The sequence below is a fragment of the Notolepis coatsorum genome (genome assembly GCF_963971535.1).
Source record: "Notolepis coatsorum genome assembly, chromosome: 13".
Taxonomy (NCBI): domain Eukaryota; kingdom Metazoa; phylum Chordata; class Actinopteri; order Aulopiformes; family Paralepididae; genus Notolepis; species Notolepis coatsorum.
In genome coordinates, this window is record NC_140177.1 from 109,375,248 (window position 1) to 109,393,110 (window position 17,863).

Genomic DNA, 17,863 nt, shown 5'->3' on the forward strand with positions numbered 1-17,863 from the left:
TGCTATGAACCATCTCGTTTTGTCTGGCACTTCTTCTCTGGTCATCAAGTCATTGGCGACCGACTGAGAATGGATTCAACATTACATCCTTCCCAGCTGGCATGTCTCTGAAATACTCCATTTCACAACTACTCAAACTCAATAATATCAGCGCTCCTCCGTGCCTCTCAGTCGTCAAAACACTTTGACTCCTGCATCGCCCTCGCTACATCCACCGATCCTCCCGGAGAAAGTTTGCTTGCTCCCGGTCTGACTCCAATCACATCCCCGCTCTCTGGTCTCCCCAGCGCACTTCCTTCCCAGCCCTTCCCAGAGACAGTCGCATTTCTCTCCTCTCCCCAGGCTCCTCAAGGCCGTTCCTACCGCCGCCTCTACTGCTCCATGAAGCCCGACGCTGCTATGCTGTGTGCTTCGTGCCGGTTGCCGGACTCGAAATGGATCTAATCAGTGGATTGCATATTTTCGTCAAGAAGCAGAATAAGGCTAACCCTCTCTGCCTCTTGGGACATCATAATCGGGCTACCAACTTGAAGACGTGGTCATTTTTGGATTATCGAAGCTTTTGGACTGCAATAAGAAGATTTTGGATCTGTTTACCGCGCAAAGGACCTACCAAAATGAACTGATTAAGACACTTGGACACTTGGACTAATGCATTCAGTCATTTGGACGGAGTTGTTAAAACTCACTCCACTCAAATCAATAGTTATATTTCACTCTACTCAAATCAAATTTAAAGTGACGTGGCTGGGAGAAATGTTGCCAGTCAGTTCAGCCAAAACAAATTCCTGTACCAAGGTCGAACCAGGGAGCTGCTGGAGTCGAAGGCCCTGTGGGAGATAAGAGTGGCAAGCGGCCCCCCCACCCCCAATCCCTATACCCAATCCCCCCTCCTGCGTGTACGCCCGGCGCCTATGACGGCAGCCGACTAGTACGCGTGCTGGAGGGGGGGAGCCTAAGACTCATCACCAAAGTCCTATCCCCCAGCTGACGGCATTGTAATTAGTGTCATAAATCCCCACCCCTCCCGTTGCTGCAACTGGTTTCTGGACAATCTCTCATCCCTCCCTCCCGCCTGGCGCAACGACACCCCGGTGTTGCTGCAGCCGACAATCGCATATGGTGTCTAAGGCATTCTGTAGTCGACATGTGTCAACAAATGTACATGCCTGTTTGAATTTATGTTGTGCCGTTGTTACTGTAAAAATGTAATGATTGTGATATGATGTTACTAATGAGACGATGAATGTGTATGTCACTGGAATTTCCCCAAGGGGATCAATAAAGTACCTATCTATCTATTACGTCATCACAACAACCCACACGTGCGTTCTGTCTGCCTCCGCCCCCTTCCCAAAGCACACCAGTCTGACCAAATCCAACCACATCTCAAATTTGCTCTGTTTAACACCTGATCACTAAATAAAGATAAGGCCCCTCTACTCAATGAATTCATTACTGACAATAGCCTGGACTTTCTTTGCTTAACATTTTCAGTGCCAGCAGGGGGCGCACGATTTAGTGCTTGAGTGCCACCACCCACTTCAATGATAGCGCTCTCATATTTGCGAACGCATAAACTACATCTTAAATTATGGCTATGTGTCTAATCTGTCCGTCGCTTATCAATGACTTGTTTGCAGTCAACAGTGTCGAAACGTATTGTTTTTTAATCAGTTCATTTCCGTTTTATACCATTTTGAAAAACGCTCGTTTTTTGAAAGTTTCAAGAAAATATAAAGATTCTGTGATAAACGCCTTTTACTGGAATATTCTGGAATACACAAAAAACGCTGTAATTTTTTCGGCCTAAATATCAATCGTTTTCAAATAAACGCTAGATTATCGATAGTATAGTGTACTTATGCACGCTATAGAAGCAGGCTGAAAAATCGATTATCTCATTTCCTGATCAGCACACACACACACACACACATAGGGCACACGTTGATATCTCTGTGAAAAAAGCTCTGATTATCCTAAGACTGGTAAAATAGATTCCTTACCTCAGATCAGATGTTCTCCAAAAAGATTATTCCAATTCCTGATCGCCATTCCAAATATCGATCGCGTTTATTGATCCAACGCTGGGTACTGGAAATATGTATTCCACGCTGTTCTGGGGCTCGGCAATGAATCCGATCCTCTCGGGTGACTTGCCTGAGAAGTAAAATGAGGAAGCAGGATTTTCTTTTTCATGCGTTTCATTCAATCCATTCCAAAGGGGTGCAGTACCACAGGGAGAGACGATAGGGGGCGGTATTTTCCCAATGGAGCTCAGAGAGTTTGCAGCACTAACGTGAGGCTAGATTGATAAAATATGAATTCAAATCGCTAATGGGAAAAAAACGAGATCTATCGTCGTTGGCACTGAACGGTCGGCATGAACAAACGAGATATCTCGTCGTTGGCACTGAAAGTGTTAACGGAAACATGGCAAAAACCCCTGGATTATTATTTTCTTAATCAGACCACCCCTGACGGCTACTCCTACATGGTCAAACCACGCCTCCACAGGCATGGAGGTGGAATAGCCACATTCCACAAAAGAAGCATTGGCACAAGCAATATTACCATCCCGGCTGCCTCCTCATTTGAACACCTTGCTTTTAAACTGTCTGGTCCCAAACCCCTAGTCACTGCAGTCATTTACCGGCCCCCCAAACCAAACCCAACCTTCCCCTCCGACCTGTCTGAATTCCTGACACAACTCTGTGCCATCTCTCCATCCATCCTTTTAATTGGTAATTTCAACATACATGTTGATACTTCGGACTCCAAAACTTCCACAGAATTCCTGGACATTTTAAACTTTTTCAATCTCACCCAACATGTTTATTTTCCCACTCACAAGAAAGGTCATACACTGGATCTGGTCTGCACATCTGGCATCTCCATCAGTAATCTCACCTGCTCCGACCTCACCATCTCTGATCATCTGGCTATCACCATGGACATTCTCATCCCTACTCCCCCTATCAAGCAGATGCGTTCCATAACATTCCGTAATCTCAAATCCATCCACCCCTCCTCTCTCTCCTCCCTACTGACTGACACCATCCCTGATGCCTCCCTCTTACAGCATGGCTCCCCTACAGACCTGGTCAACATCTACAACAACACTCTCCTCCTGTCTCAATCAGCTCGCCCCAATCAAAACCAAGTCTGTCTCCTTCACTCACTCCGCCCCCTGGTACACCGATCACCTATACCACCTTAAATCCAAGGGCCGCCAGCTCGAACGGCTATCCAATAAAACCGGTCTCACTGTCCATAAAGATGCCTACAAACAACATCAACAGCTCTACAAAGACGCCCTCAACTCTGCACACTACTCTGCTATCATACAGTCTGGCAGCAACAACCCCAGGACTCTGTTTTCCACCATCAACACACTTCTTTATTTTTTTTTAATCCTCTTTTTCTCCGCCTGATTTTCTGTGCTTTTTCCTCCCATCCCAATTTTAGTTGTTATGCCAATTCCCCCCTCCCCTACCTGGTTGTTGTGCGCATGTGCCCCCTACTGGTCGGTCAAGGGAGCCCTGAGGTCTACCACATGCTTCCTCCGACACATGCGGAGACAGCCAGCGGCTCTCTTTTCACCTGACAGCGCGGACTCTCATTGGTGAAGTGTGACGCGTGGGAGGTCACGCTGCCTTCACCACTTCCTGTCTTTTGCTGTGCAGGCGCCCTGACCTGACCTATAGGAGTCGCTGTCCACAACGCCAGATTACCACCCACGACTTCCCTCCCGCTAACTCAGCCAAATGAGTTAGTATGACGGCTGGCCCAAGCCGGAGGCAATGCTGACACCTGGATTCGAGACCGGAGTCTCTCGCATTGGTGACGAGCGCAATCTCCCCTGCACCACCCAGCCCATCAACACACTTCTTAAACCCTCTGACACAATCTCCTATTCCTTCACTGTCAGTAAATGCGTCTCCTATCTGTCACATCTCCAAACAAAAATTGACAAAATCCACACCCAACTAACAAATGCCTCCGCCAACACTGTCTCCCCTCCAGATTCAACCCCCCCTCCACCGCCCAACCCCCCTTTTACATCCTTCACTGAAATCACAGCATCGGCCCTATCCTCCATTCTCTTTACAATGAAAATTTCAACCTGCATCCTGGACCCTATCCCCTCCATCCTAGTCAAGGCTTGTCTCCCTGCCCTTTCTCCCCTAATCACCTCCATCGTAAACTCCTCTCTGACCACTGGCCTATTTCCCCCCGCCCTCAAAATTTCTTCTGTCACCCCCTTACTAAAAAAACCCGGACTGAACCCTGAAACCCTTGATAATTTCCGCCCCATTTCCAACCGCCCCTTCCTCTCAAAAATCATTGAGCGAGCCATTGCCTCCCAATTAAAATCCTACCTTGACAACAATAACCTTTATGATACCTTTCAATCCGGATTCCGCACCAGACACAGCACCGAAACTGCTCTTCTAAAGGTCACCAACGACATACTCCTCTCTGCCGACTCTGGTTCCCTCTCCATCCTCATCCTCTTAGACCTCAGCGCTGCTTTTGACACCATCAGTCACCCCATCCTCATCACTCGTCTCCAGTCCTCCGTTGGCATCTCCGGAATCCCCCTCACCTTGCTCCAATCATACCTCTCACAGGCAATTAATCTCCATCAACAATTGCAAACCCCCCACTGCCCCCATCACTCATGGTGTCCCCCAAGGCTCAGTACTTGGTCCCCTGCTCTTCATCCTCTACATCCTTCCACTTGGTCTGATTCTCCGCCAACATGGCCTCCGCTTCCATTGTACTGTTACCCGTTATTGCACACATTTATTGCACACATTTTTTGTATTGGATTCTATTATATGTTATATGTTGTACCAATTGCACATCGTTGCGGGCAAGACCACCCGCATTTCATTGTATATCCGTATGCCATGACAAATAAAACTCTTGACTTGACTTGACTTGACTTGGACTTGTGCTATGTATGACTTAGTCCACATTGCAGCCGGCTTGTGGGAGGCAAGAAACAGCGTTCGTGACAGGGGAGGGTTGAATTGGATGATACGAAATTGGGATGAGAGAAAAATATAGAAAATGGGAGAAAAAGTGGATCAAAAAAAATAAAAGTATAATAAATCGCAAATTACTTTGGTTATGCAATTGTCAGGCGTTTTATGCTAAATGTGGGGTATGCTTGGGGATATATAAAACGTTATACACTGTGTTATCTTCATTTTAAGGGTAAATAGGTTGTGCGGCTCCCTGAGCATTTTATTTTGTGGGACAGGGTAAAGTGGCTCTTTTGATAGTAAAGGTTGCTGACCCCTGGGCTAGACAGAATTTCTGGCCCTCCTAAACTGATACTACCCAATATATATATATATCCCCTCATCTCTCCACTAACCTCCTCTCTCTCTCCTCTTGGTCCTCCAGGGCTTCAGGAGCAGCGGTTATTCTCTGCCCTGCTGATCAAGTGTGTGGTTCAGCTGGAGCTCATCCAGACCATCGACAACATCATCTTCTACCCAGCCACCAGCCGCAGGGATGACGCCCAGAACCTGGCCGAGGCACAGGTAAGACTTACGCTGACTTGTGGAGGTGTGTGTGTGTGTGTGTGTGGGGGGGGGGGGGGGGGGTTGATCATTTGCACAATTTCTGTAGGTCCTTTATGCTTTGTTCAGACTACGGGCAACAGAGCTACAGGACATCATTTGTTTTCAATGGAAGTGGGCGACATGCCGCTACAGATGTGATTGATTGATTGATTGATTGAACATTTTATTAACAGATTGCAGAATGGGTACAATACAGTACGGCTCAATACACACAATTGTTAAGGGGATGCAGACCAGAGAAAGACTTTCATCTTGTTTACATCAGGGTCCCCCATTTTCAATTCAACATATGTGTCCCCCGAAAGACCCGCAAGGTTTCCGTCAGGTATGTAAGCTATATTTGACTGTAAAATAATTTCATCACAACGAAAAAAAGGACAGGTCAGTTAACATAATTAACATTTCATGTTATGGCGAATATTTTACAGTTGCAATCTCATAACAGTTATCCTGATTAACGACGTATGTCCAGGCGCTCAAACAACACTTCAAGCATCAGTGTTGTTGTGTAGCTTTGATGCCGGCCGTCTGAACAGAGCAGTAGTTTAGTTACTTTGTTGCCCACAGTCTGAACAGAGCAGTAGTTTAGTTACTTTGTTGCCGGCCGTCTGAACAGAGAAGTAGTCTAGTTACAGAGCAGTAGTTTAGTTACTTTGTTGCCGGCAGTCTGAACAGAGCAGTAGTTTAGTTACTTTGTTGCCGGCCGTCTGAACAGAGCAGTAGTTTAGTTACTTTGTTGCCCGCAGTCTGAACAGAGCAGTAGTTTAGTTACAGAACAGTAGTCGGGCATTAAAGCGTTCCGTCTTGAGACGGAATTCCGTCAATTTGATTCGGAGTTCCGTCAATTTGATTCGGAGTCTGATGGATTTCCCGTCAATTGGCTACCTGGTATAATATGATTTGTAGATGCATACAGATTGAAACTAAATTGAGCCAATCGGAGGCGTCAAATATCATGAAAAAGGGAATTTTTTTCATACCGCGGCTGCGCCAAGCAGAGTCATGGTGAGCAATAATTGCAGGACGCACACAGCGACTCGAGAGAAATGTATAATAATCGCAAGATACATTTGATTTGATTTGATTTTATTAGGGATCCCCATTAGCTGGTGCGATAGCAACCAGCTAGTCTTCCTGGGGTCCACACACAAAAAAACACACAAAAACAATCACTATTGCAAAAAACAAAATTATTATTATTCAGACTGTTGGATCTAAATAAATGGATTTATGGACACATTTATGCCCGGACCACAAAGCTTATTGAAGGGTTAGCGGAGGCGCGACGGCTCTACCGGAGTCAGTCAGCCTGTTATATGAAAATGTAATAATACTTAATAGTAGAAACGCATGTCAGAAAACACGAGTCTTACGACAGTCGCCTTTTTTGCATCCCTCGCGCATCAATTCTCTCCTTGTTTACCGACGTCACATCCACCACCTGCTTGCACTGTAACGTTACGCACGCCTGCTATACCGATTAGCTAACGTTAGCATAATAACGTTAATGGAAGGAGTAAGCCGGCCACTAAAAAGAAAACCCACTGCAGTGTTCTCAGACGAAAAGGATGAACGGCACCACCCAACAAAAGAACGTTTCGAGAGGAATGGAAGTTTGAAGATAGCAGTGTTTCAAGAGACTGGCTAGGCTACAGTATGATGCGGGGGCTGTAGACAGTGGTGAGTTGTTAACTTGTTCCGTGTTCCGCAACTATGTCAAAAAGAAAAACAGTAACTACTAACTGTACATTAGATTATCGACTAAATCGAAACAAGTAGGCCCCCTTAAAACGCTAACGCTATTTAAAAAAAAATTTGAAATACAGTGGAGGTTAAGGGCGTTTTCACACCTAGCTCGATTGGAGCTGTTGTTCCGGAACCTGGAGCGTTTACCCCCTATTTCAGTAGGGTATTAAATGAATAGTACAAACACCATGCCATCTTTCAAAACATACCGGTAATCTTAACCAGCCAATGGCATGGTAAAAGCTATAAAAGATATACACCATCAATGTGTTCACCTGCTATTAACCTCAAAGCCATCAAGGTCAAGCCAAAGCAGACCTCCTCTAAAGAAGTCCAACAAATTAAATTAGCCCTCCTAAATGTCAGATCACTGAATAATAAAACATTTTTAGTAAATGATCTGATTAAAGAAAATAACTTAGATTGCATCTGCCTAGTAGAGACATGGCTAAATAATGACACAGCTACATCAATAATGATAGAAGCTTGTCCACCAGACTATAATTTTCTTCAAATACCAAGAAAGGGAGGAGTTGCAGCAATTTTCTCCTCAAAACTCTTGTTTAGAATCACAGAACTAGGCGAGTTCATGTCGATGGAATATCTTGCCATTGAGCTCAAAACAGAATCAACGATTATCGTCACAATATACCGCCCGCCTAGACACTCACCAATATTTATACTAGTGCTGTCAGGCGATTAAAAAAATTAATCTAATTAATTACAGGATTTGTAATTAATTAATCTAATTAATTGCATTTTAATCGCATAACCATTTTATGACTGATATTCTATATTCTATAATCATATTTCAAATAGCATGTGTCCGGATGGCAGAATGCAGTACTGTATCTACAAAACCTTCTGTTTAATCATCTTCCATCTATTAATTTGCTTAAATTTTTCAGGTCTGGTCAATTTGAGCATGGTGTTATTCACAGTCAAAGATAAAAACAAATTTAATTGATATTCTCATTTGGTTCATTACAATTTTCTCGAGCCTATAGTAACAGACACAGTATTTCTGACACTGGGAATACATTCCCTGAGATCCATAGATGTCCCTAGAATCAGATACCAAGAACATGCAAATGGACCATATTAAAAAAAAATCTGTAAATGTGTATTCTACGTTATTTTATTTTTTTTAAACTTAAATTTGTATTAACATTTATAGACAAACAACACTTACACAAAAATGAAACTAACAACACAATAAGAAAGAATGCAGTGCACATAAATGGTTACATGGGTAGCATGGTTAGTTATCTGGTTCCACTACAGTTGTTTTTCCAGGTACTTAATACAAAGGCTGATTGTGTACCGCCCTTAAACAGGTATAAAAATGTAATACCTACTCAAAAAGATTAAATACTGACTAAGGCATACATGTGTGATATGGGTCCAGAGACCCTCCTTGAACTTCTTTCTTCCCTTATCCTTCGCCTTTATTTTATTTTTTTTTTTTTTTTATTTTTTATTAAATTTCTCTTTGCCTTTTGATTCACCCATATACAAACCACATCATCCCTGAATATTAATACAACACTGTTAAACAGACATAAATGATAAAGTACAAAAAACATAAAACAATTGTAATACCCAAAAAAAAATTAAATTAGAAAATACTAACTAAAGCAAAAGTGTGTGACATGGGTTCAGAGACCCTCCTTGAACTTCTTTCCTCCTTTACCCTTCGCCCTCTTGTGTTGCATTTGGTTCTTCCTCTGTGATGTCGTTTTCGTTCCCTTTATAATCCTCCCACTTTCCCCATCTTTCCCCAAATTTCTCTTCCTGTAGCCTCAGCATGTGCGTTATCCTCTCCATATCCTGTATCTCCTCTACTATTCCTACCCATTGTGCTATTGTCGGTGGGTCTTCCTTGTACCACAGTCTCGTTATTGTTTTTCTGGCCGATATCAACATTATCTTTATTAAATACTTGTCCCCCCCTTTATTCCCTCGTGTGTCAGGTCCCCTAAGTAAAGCACCAGTCCCGTTTGTGGTAATCCGTATCCTAATATTCTGATCATTGCCTCCCCTATCTCCTCCCAATACCCCTTCAGCTTCTGACATCCCCAGAATATGTGCGTGTGATTTGCCCCCTCCTTCCCACACATCCTCCAGCATGCTCTTTGTGTTGGTGCATATTTTCCCTTCAGCTCTGGGGTTATAAAGAATCTGATTATGTTTTTCCATCCAAACTCTTTCCATATCCTCGATCCTGTTGTTGAATGTTGCACCTCGCATATGTTACCCCATTCCTTCCCTGTTATTCCTATCTCTAGTTCTCTCTCCCATTTCTCCCTTATGTAGTCTGTCGTGTGTCCCTTGCTGGTCATTATAGCCCGGTACAGTGCTGATATTACCCTTCCTTTCCCTCCTTCGTATGCCCTTACTATCATCCTAATTATTCCATTCTGTTCTTCGTCCTTGTCCCCTCTTATTTCTTTATTATAGTAATCTCTAATCTGTAGATATCTGAAGTGGTCCCTGTTTTCTAGTCCAAATTTCTCCTTTAATTTTTGTAATGTTTGCATTTCCCCCTTCTCTATCATTTTGCATATCGCTGTTGCCCCCCCCCCCCCCCCCTCTCCCACCTCCTGAATCCGTGGTCCAACCTCCCTGGCTTGAATCTCTTGTCATGTGCTACCCATCTCAGAACCCCTGTCTGTTTCTCCAATTTGTGTGTTTTTACTACTCTGTTCCATATGGTCAAGGTGCATTTGGTGATTGGATCTAACAGTCCCTCCTTTTCTTTGAATAGTTCCCTATCTCCCACCAGAGCTTGTATCTTGTATCCCTCCCCTTCTTTTTCAATGTCTTTCCATCTTGCCTCATATCTGTCGTTACACCAGCACGTCACTGCTCTCAGTTGTGCTGCATAATAATAATCTTGTAGGCTGGGTACTGCCATCCCTCCCTCTTCCTTTGGTAGTTGTAGTGTTTTATATATCTGACCCGTGGTCTTCTCCCCGCCCATATGAACCTCGATATCAGTCTGTCCCACTCCCTGAATTGATTCTGTGGTGTATTCTACGTTCTTATGGAATGAATGAGATTAAAAAAAAAAAATTATAAAAAAAAAAAAGATTGTAATTAATTTTGAGTTAATTTTCATAACGCGATAATTTGCTGTGTAATTAATTAATCTAATTAACGCGATAAACTGACAGCCCTAATTTATACACGAGCTCTCTGAACTGATCTCACTATGTGTTACCGGATATGATAAGGTGATCCTAAATGGAGACTTGAACATCCATTTTAATAAGAAAACAGACTCCAAAACTATAGAACTAAAAAATCTACTCGATAGCTTTGACCTAACACAACATATAACAAATGCAACTCACAGGCTTGGGAATACATTACTTTAGACTTAGTTATAACAACAACTGGGCTAAGCATAACAAATATCTCAATAACTGAATTACCTCTCTCCGACCATCACTGTATATTTTTTGATACTCAAATAACCCTTACTAAAACAAAAAAAATAAATTATAGTTCAAAAGACTCCTAAACGACAAGGCTGAATCAAAGTTCATTGATCTTATCAGACTATATGAACCACACAATCATGACGGCTCTCTAAATGAAATGGTAGAAAATCTCAATGATGCACTGTCATCTATATTAAATTCTGTCGCCCCACTAAAAACGAAAAAGAAGAAAACGAGAGCCTCGCCCTGGTTGAACTATAATACGGTCAACAAAGAAAAAAGGAAATGTCGTGCAGCGGTGCGAAAATGGAGAAAAACAAAAACCACCATATGCTGTGATATATACAAAGATGCTCTAACTGCTTATAATAAAACCATCCGCTTAGCAAGGAAAGACTACTTCTCTAAAATCATTACAGAAAATGCTGGAAACTCAATCCTTTTTTCCACTATTAATGTACTACTCAACACTGCCCCTACACCTCCTCAGTCATCAACGGTTAAGTGTGAAGAACTTGCACTATTCTTTAACAACAAAATAACCTTGATCAGGGCCAGCATTACTCATGATGGAAATAAAGCTGATTGCAGCAAACCGCGCAATGTAACCATGAGAAGATTCACATGCATCACATTAGATGTACTCTGCAAAACTGTCTCAGAATGTAACTCCTCCACCTCAGACATTGACCCTATACCTACAGCTTTCTTCAAACGGGTGTTTAATAGTGTTTCAAGCCCTGTGCTAGATATCATAAACACTTAGAACTGGTATTTTCCCAGATGCCTTTAAAACAGCAGTTGTAAAGCCATTACTAAAAAAACCTAACTTGGATAGTAATGAAATGGGAAAATTATCGTCCAATATCCAACCTACCATTCATTAGTAAATTACTTTAAAAGATAGTTTCAGTTCAAATAAATTCCTTTCTTGAAAAAAACAACATCTTAGAAGAATTTCAGTCGGGATTCAGAAAATATCATAGCACTGAAACTGCCCTCACCAAAATAATCAGTGACCTCAGGCTAAACTCTGACGAGAATAAGATCTCCATCCTTATCCTGCTAGATCTCAGTGCAGCATTTGATACAATCGATCACGATATTCTAATCGATCGTCTTGAAAACCATGTCGGTTTCTCAGAACATGTGCTAGGCTGGTTTAAAACATACATCAGAGGGAGGAAATTCTATGTTAAACTAGGAGATCACATGTCTGATATATACGACAACAACTATGGAGTTGCACAAGGGAGTTGCTTAGGTCCTTTACTCTTCCCCCTTTACATGTTACCGCTGGGTGATATCATCAGAACTTACAAAACTAGCTGATTATGGTTTCAAACACTCAGCTACTAACTGGATGAAAAGTTATTTATTCATGAGACAACAATGTGTCCTGTTTAATGGAACTTTATCAAGCTTTAAAACGCTACAATGTGGCATTCCTCAAGGAAGTTGCCTTGGACCATTATTATATTCAATATTTGTAAATGATATGCAAAGTTTAAGAAATGCAAGCAGTTCCATTTATGCAGATGACACTACAATATATGCTTCAGCAAGCAATGCCAAAGACCTCAGCAGTCTTCTTCAAAGTGAGTTAATGCAGATTTCTGAATGGGTCACAGTAAATAAGCTGAAACTAAATGCATCCACAACAAAATGTCTAATTATTTGTTCAAAGCATGCTCAGAGAGAGAATCACAGATTAAATATTTATTTGCAGGGTGCAGATATTGAGCAAGTTAAGGAGGCCAGATTGCTTGGAGTTATAATAGATTAAACACTCTCTTGGTCAACTCACATTAACAATATTGTAACAAAAATGAGCAGAAGTATTTCAATTATTAGACGGAATGCCTATTTTTTAACAGACACAGCTACCACTAGTTTTGTCACATCTGGACTACTGTCCAGCAATCTGGTCAAATGCATCCAAACAAGACTTAAATAAAATACAGCTTACTCAAAATAGAGCTGCAAGACTTGCATTGCATAGCTCAATTAGAAACAGTGTTGAGAAAATGCACAAGGAACTGTCATGGATGAGTCAATGAGAGATTGGTGTTTAGTCTTATTTTGTTTATGAGAAATATTTATACTTTACATAAACCTGTGTGCCTCTTTTTGCAGCTGGTGCTTATTAGTGATGGTCATGGCTATGGCACTAGACAAGCATTGAGGGGTCGGTTCGCCCTGCCGAGACCCAGAACTGAAGCCTTAAAGAAAACTGTTATGTACAGGGCAATGTCCTACTGGAATAGACTTCCACAATATTTGGTTTCAATTACCAGTAAGGTGGGATTCAAGAGGAGACTACGAGTGGCTGTAATGCAGAAAGAGATTGATTTTGGTTGGGTCTAATCTGTGTCTAATGAATGGGTTCTTGTGTTGGGTTATGTGTTGTTTTGGAATGTGTTTGTCTAGTGGTTATGAGGAGTATTAGAGTATGAGTGTATGGAATGTTGTGCTGTTTTTGAGCACGTTTTAGTTTTCTCTGAGATGTCTTTGTTTGTTGTTTTATTGATATTTGTTGTTTTATTGATATTTGTTATTGTTCTATATTAGAAAATGTGGCATACATATTTGTTTGTATGTCTGATTTTGATTGGTTTAACACTTTCCGTGCCACTCACGAGATTTCTCAGGTTTTTTTATAGGTGGTTGCTAGCCACTCACGAGATTTCTCGTATTTTTTTTATTTATTTATTTTTTGCGATCTGAAAAATTATTGCATCACCCGAGCCTACCCGAGTATAGCCGAGGGGCGCCGGCGATCACTGTGGAAAAAAGCGCCCCCTGTCGTCTCCCAGATGACATAAGTGATTTTGGAATGGACTCAATGAAAATGAATGGGGAAAAAAATCCGGTACTCCACATTTTCCAGTTCACTGATCCAGCCGGGGTTACCACAGTTCATTCTGGAACCTCAGATCCCCGCTGATCATGGAGACTCTACAGTATCGCGTTGGATCCATACACGTATCGATTTTTTCGAATGGTGATCAGGAATTGGAATATACCAGTTGGATACCATCTGATGTCAGGTAAGGACTCTATGTTATCAGTGTTAGGATAATCAGAGTACGTTTGATGAAGTTATAAGCTGTTTTGTGAAATGTCTTCTTTCGGTTTCACTGTAAAAGTCCGTGAGGAAATCAACGGAGCGATTATCCGTGCGCGGCCGTAATGTGCTTGCGTGCACGTATAATATTGATCATCTAGCGTTTATTTGAAAACGATTCATAAAAAGGCCGACGAATATCAACGTTGTGGAATATTCCACTAAAAGACGATTTTCATAGAATGCTCCAGAATGAGCTGTTTTTTATATCAAAACGGGGGCTTTTCTAACTGCTCTGAAACGGAAACGACGCGATAAAAAAACAATCTGCCTTGACAGCACTGACTGGAAAATAGTCTTTGATAATGCGATGGGCAGATTAGACACATAGCCATAATTTAAAACAGATTAGGCGATATTAACGTTAACATTGGCGCCGATGGTGGCATTCAGCCGGTAAAACGGAAAACCAGGCGTGGCGCTCAAAGTGTTAATGTTCTATAATTGTTTGTATATTTTATTGGTGTTTTATTGATATTTGTTTTGTTTTTATGTTTTATTGATTATTCTTGTTTAATATTATATGTTTGGATCCAGACCCCAGGAAGAATAGTCGCTGCTGAGGCAGTGACTAATGGGGATCTGAAATAAAGAAATAAAGAAAAATCAGAGAACATAATGTAGATTTCCATAGCTATGCGGATGATACGCAACTGTACATATCTGCTGAACCAAATGATACAGCGATTAGCTCCATTACAGACTGCTTACTGGCAATAAATAAATGGATGAGTAAGAACTTCCTGAAACTAAACGAGAACAAAACTGAAATTCTAATTATCGGCCCCAAAACTAAAAAAGAAACATTAATAAAGAACCTGGGAGGACTAACCCCTTGGATCAAATCTGAGGTCACTAGTCTCAGGGTTATCATAGATTCAGAACTGAACTTCAATTCTCATATTAGCAAAGTGACGAAAAACATCGTTCTTCCATCTCAGAAATATAGCAAAAGTACGACCATTTATTAATCAGAACGATGCTGAGAAGCTAATTCATATCTAGCCGGTTAGACTACTGTAATGCACTTTTCACAGGTCTCCCTAAGAAAACCACAGAGGCTTCAGCTAATCCAAAACTCTGCAGCCCGACTGCTAACTAGAACCAAAAGGAGAGAGCACATTAGTCCAGTCTTAGCTGCTTTACACTGGCTTCCTGTAACATTTAGAATTGACTTTAAGGTCCTTCTCCTTACATACAAAGCTCTAAATGGACAGGGACCTAGCTACATCGCCAACACTCTAATAAATTACACACCAGCAAGAACACTGCGATCATCAGCTGCTGGACTACTAGAGGCTCCCAGAAACAGTCAAAAGAGGATCGGTAATACAGCCTTTATCAACTATGCCCCAAAACTGTGGAACAAACTACCCCAAAACATCAGAGAAGCCAACTCGCTAGACATCTTTAAAAGACAGCTTAAAACCTATCTCTTTGCTCAGGCATTTCACTGTGGGGTAATGCAGGCAAATACTTGATGCTCTGTTGTGAGGAGAAGATGACTTTTGACCTAAATCTTTTCAAAGTTGTTTAACATTCCAGTTAGGTACATGGTGTTCACCGCCTAGCCAAGGTTGATTCTCCTAACTGGGCCATTTTCATCTGATTGAACAATCTTATCACACTTTTTACTGTAACTGTAACTGAGGGGTACAATTCCCTGACTGTATTGTTAAGTATTGTTGTGAAGGATCAGATTGAACCGAATATATATATTTATTTATATATATATATTTAATTGTATTTGTATATCGTTTGATATCCCCTGTATATTCCTTGTACAATATGCACTGAATATCCCTTTAGTCTACTAAACAGCCCATAATAGTTTCATTCTACCATTGGACGAGAACCTGGCGCCAGGTTGCCATACCCCTAGGTCCAAGTTCAATCGTGCCGCCCAACATGTCGTGGCAAGCCCCGGTTCCGCGCAGGAATATGTCGGGCGAAATACGAATGGTACTATTTGTTCATAGCGCATATATATATGGCGCAAGTAAAGTAGAACTTTCTTTTAGTCCAGTTCTTTACCCTCCAAACAGAGTGACAGACGCGAAGCCTCCCCACGACGCACGTGTGGTGTAGTAAGGCCTACTTGGCCCCAGAATAGGCATTGAGATATCGTGTAGATTAATAGTTGAATATTCGTTTCATCAGGTGGGAAAGTGTTCATCATACTTATATCATGTACTGGATGGCCAGAAGTTAAAGTACAAGAGGTAGTGGTATTAAATACCATATCTAACAATACAGTCAGGGAATTGTACCCCTCAGTTACAAGTATGGTATTATTAAACCACTACCTCTTGTACTTTAACTTCTGGCCATCCAGTACATGATATAAATATGATGAACACTTTCCCACCTGATGAAACGAAGTCCACACAAATGTACAAATCGAATATTTAATATAGCAAAAGGTATATACAACGTTCACTTGTTTACACTTATGATTTGAAATGCACTTGTATGGCAAATGAGTATTCGTAGGCAAATCAACATTGAATGTCCAATCTCTGGTTACGCAGGGAGTAAGTATACAACCCGGTTCTTTAGGAAACTATAGCGATGGTACTTAAATGATTATAGCTGGATACACTAAGGGGGGGGGGGGTCCCGCTGGTTGTAAGACAGTAGGAGGGGGGGGTTAGAGAAGCCGCTGGCGGTATCCCATCTGGCCGACGATTTCTTGGGAGAATTCAAAGTCTTGAACACGGTGCCCACAGAACCTCGGTCCGCAGACGAATACAGCTGGACCCTCTGGTGGACGGTGGCTGCCGGTCCACAACGGAGAGACGTGAGGCGACCTCACTGGTGTAGAGCGCCGTCTCACCTTGCTCCTCTCCGGGGGGTAGTTCCAACACTCCGCAGTGTTGGCCGTTATCCATGGAATAATCAAAGCACCCAAAGCATAATCCAAGCCGTGGAAGGCTCGCCGTCGTCCGGGTAGAGTAATCCAATATACAGGTCCAGTCGCCCTGGCCCGGAGCTCCTCGGATGCAAGCACCACTAGTGGTCTGCCCAGCCTGGTTAAGACTCCAGATAACGTCAGGAACGATGGGGGTACTGATAACTTTATAACTCTAACCGAACGATGCACCATACATAAATAGACTATTATTAGCTTAATAGAATACGTCCAACTCGACGGTATAGTGCCAAACTATGACTATTCAACTATTAATCCACACGATATCTCAATGCCTATTCTGAGGCCAAGTAGGCCTTACTGCACCACACGTGCGTCGTGGGTGAGGCTTCGCGTCTGTTACTCGGTTGGAGGGAAAGAACTAATGGACTAAAAAGGAAAGTTCTACTTTACTTGCGCCATATATATATGCGCTGTGAACAAATAGTACCATTCGTATTTCGCCAGACGTATTCCTACGCGGAACCGGGCTTGCCACGACATGTTGGGCGGCACGATTGAACTTGAACCTAGGGGTATGGCTGCTGGCGCCAGGTTCTCGTCCAATGGTAGAATGAAACTATTATGGGCTGTTTAGTAGACTAAAGGGATATTCAGTGCATATTGTACAAGGAATATACAGGGGATATCAAACGATATACAAATACTATTTAAATATATATATAAATAAATATATATATTCGGTTTAATCTGATCCTTCACAACAGTAACCTTGCTATTTACATTTAAAATGTTTATGCTCGCTTATGCCTGTATTTTTTACTGCTGTTGTACGTCCGTTCTATTTTATAATTTTTTTACTATTTTTAAACTTAATCATTTTAAACTATTTTATTATTTGTATTACTGAATGAAACTGTAAACAGCCTATTGGGATGCTAGATCCTAATGTGAAACACTGTGATTTACCATACCTTGCTATGCTCGCTCATGCCTGTATTTTTTACTGTTGTGAATCACTTTGAACTGCAACCTCTGTATGAAAAGTGCTATACAAATAAAGTAATTTATT

General features: G+C 41.8%; 1 protein-coding gene across 3 annotated transcripts in view; it reads left to right on the plus strand.

The window, feature by feature from the left end:
* Positions 1-17,863, plus strand: part of LOC311239565 (brefeldin A-inhibited guanine nucleotide-exchange protein 1-like) — a 184,563-nt gene that overhangs the window by 143,080 nt on the left and 23,620 nt on the right. For all 3 annotated transcript variants that reach the window (XM_084327920.1, XM_084327918.1, XM_084327919.1), the window contains one exon: positions 5,419-5,558. In XM_084327920.1, coding sequence (XP_084184046.1) covers positions 5,419-5,558 — 140 coding nt within the window. The remainder of the gene's footprint in view (positions 1-5,418; positions 5,559-17,863) is intronic.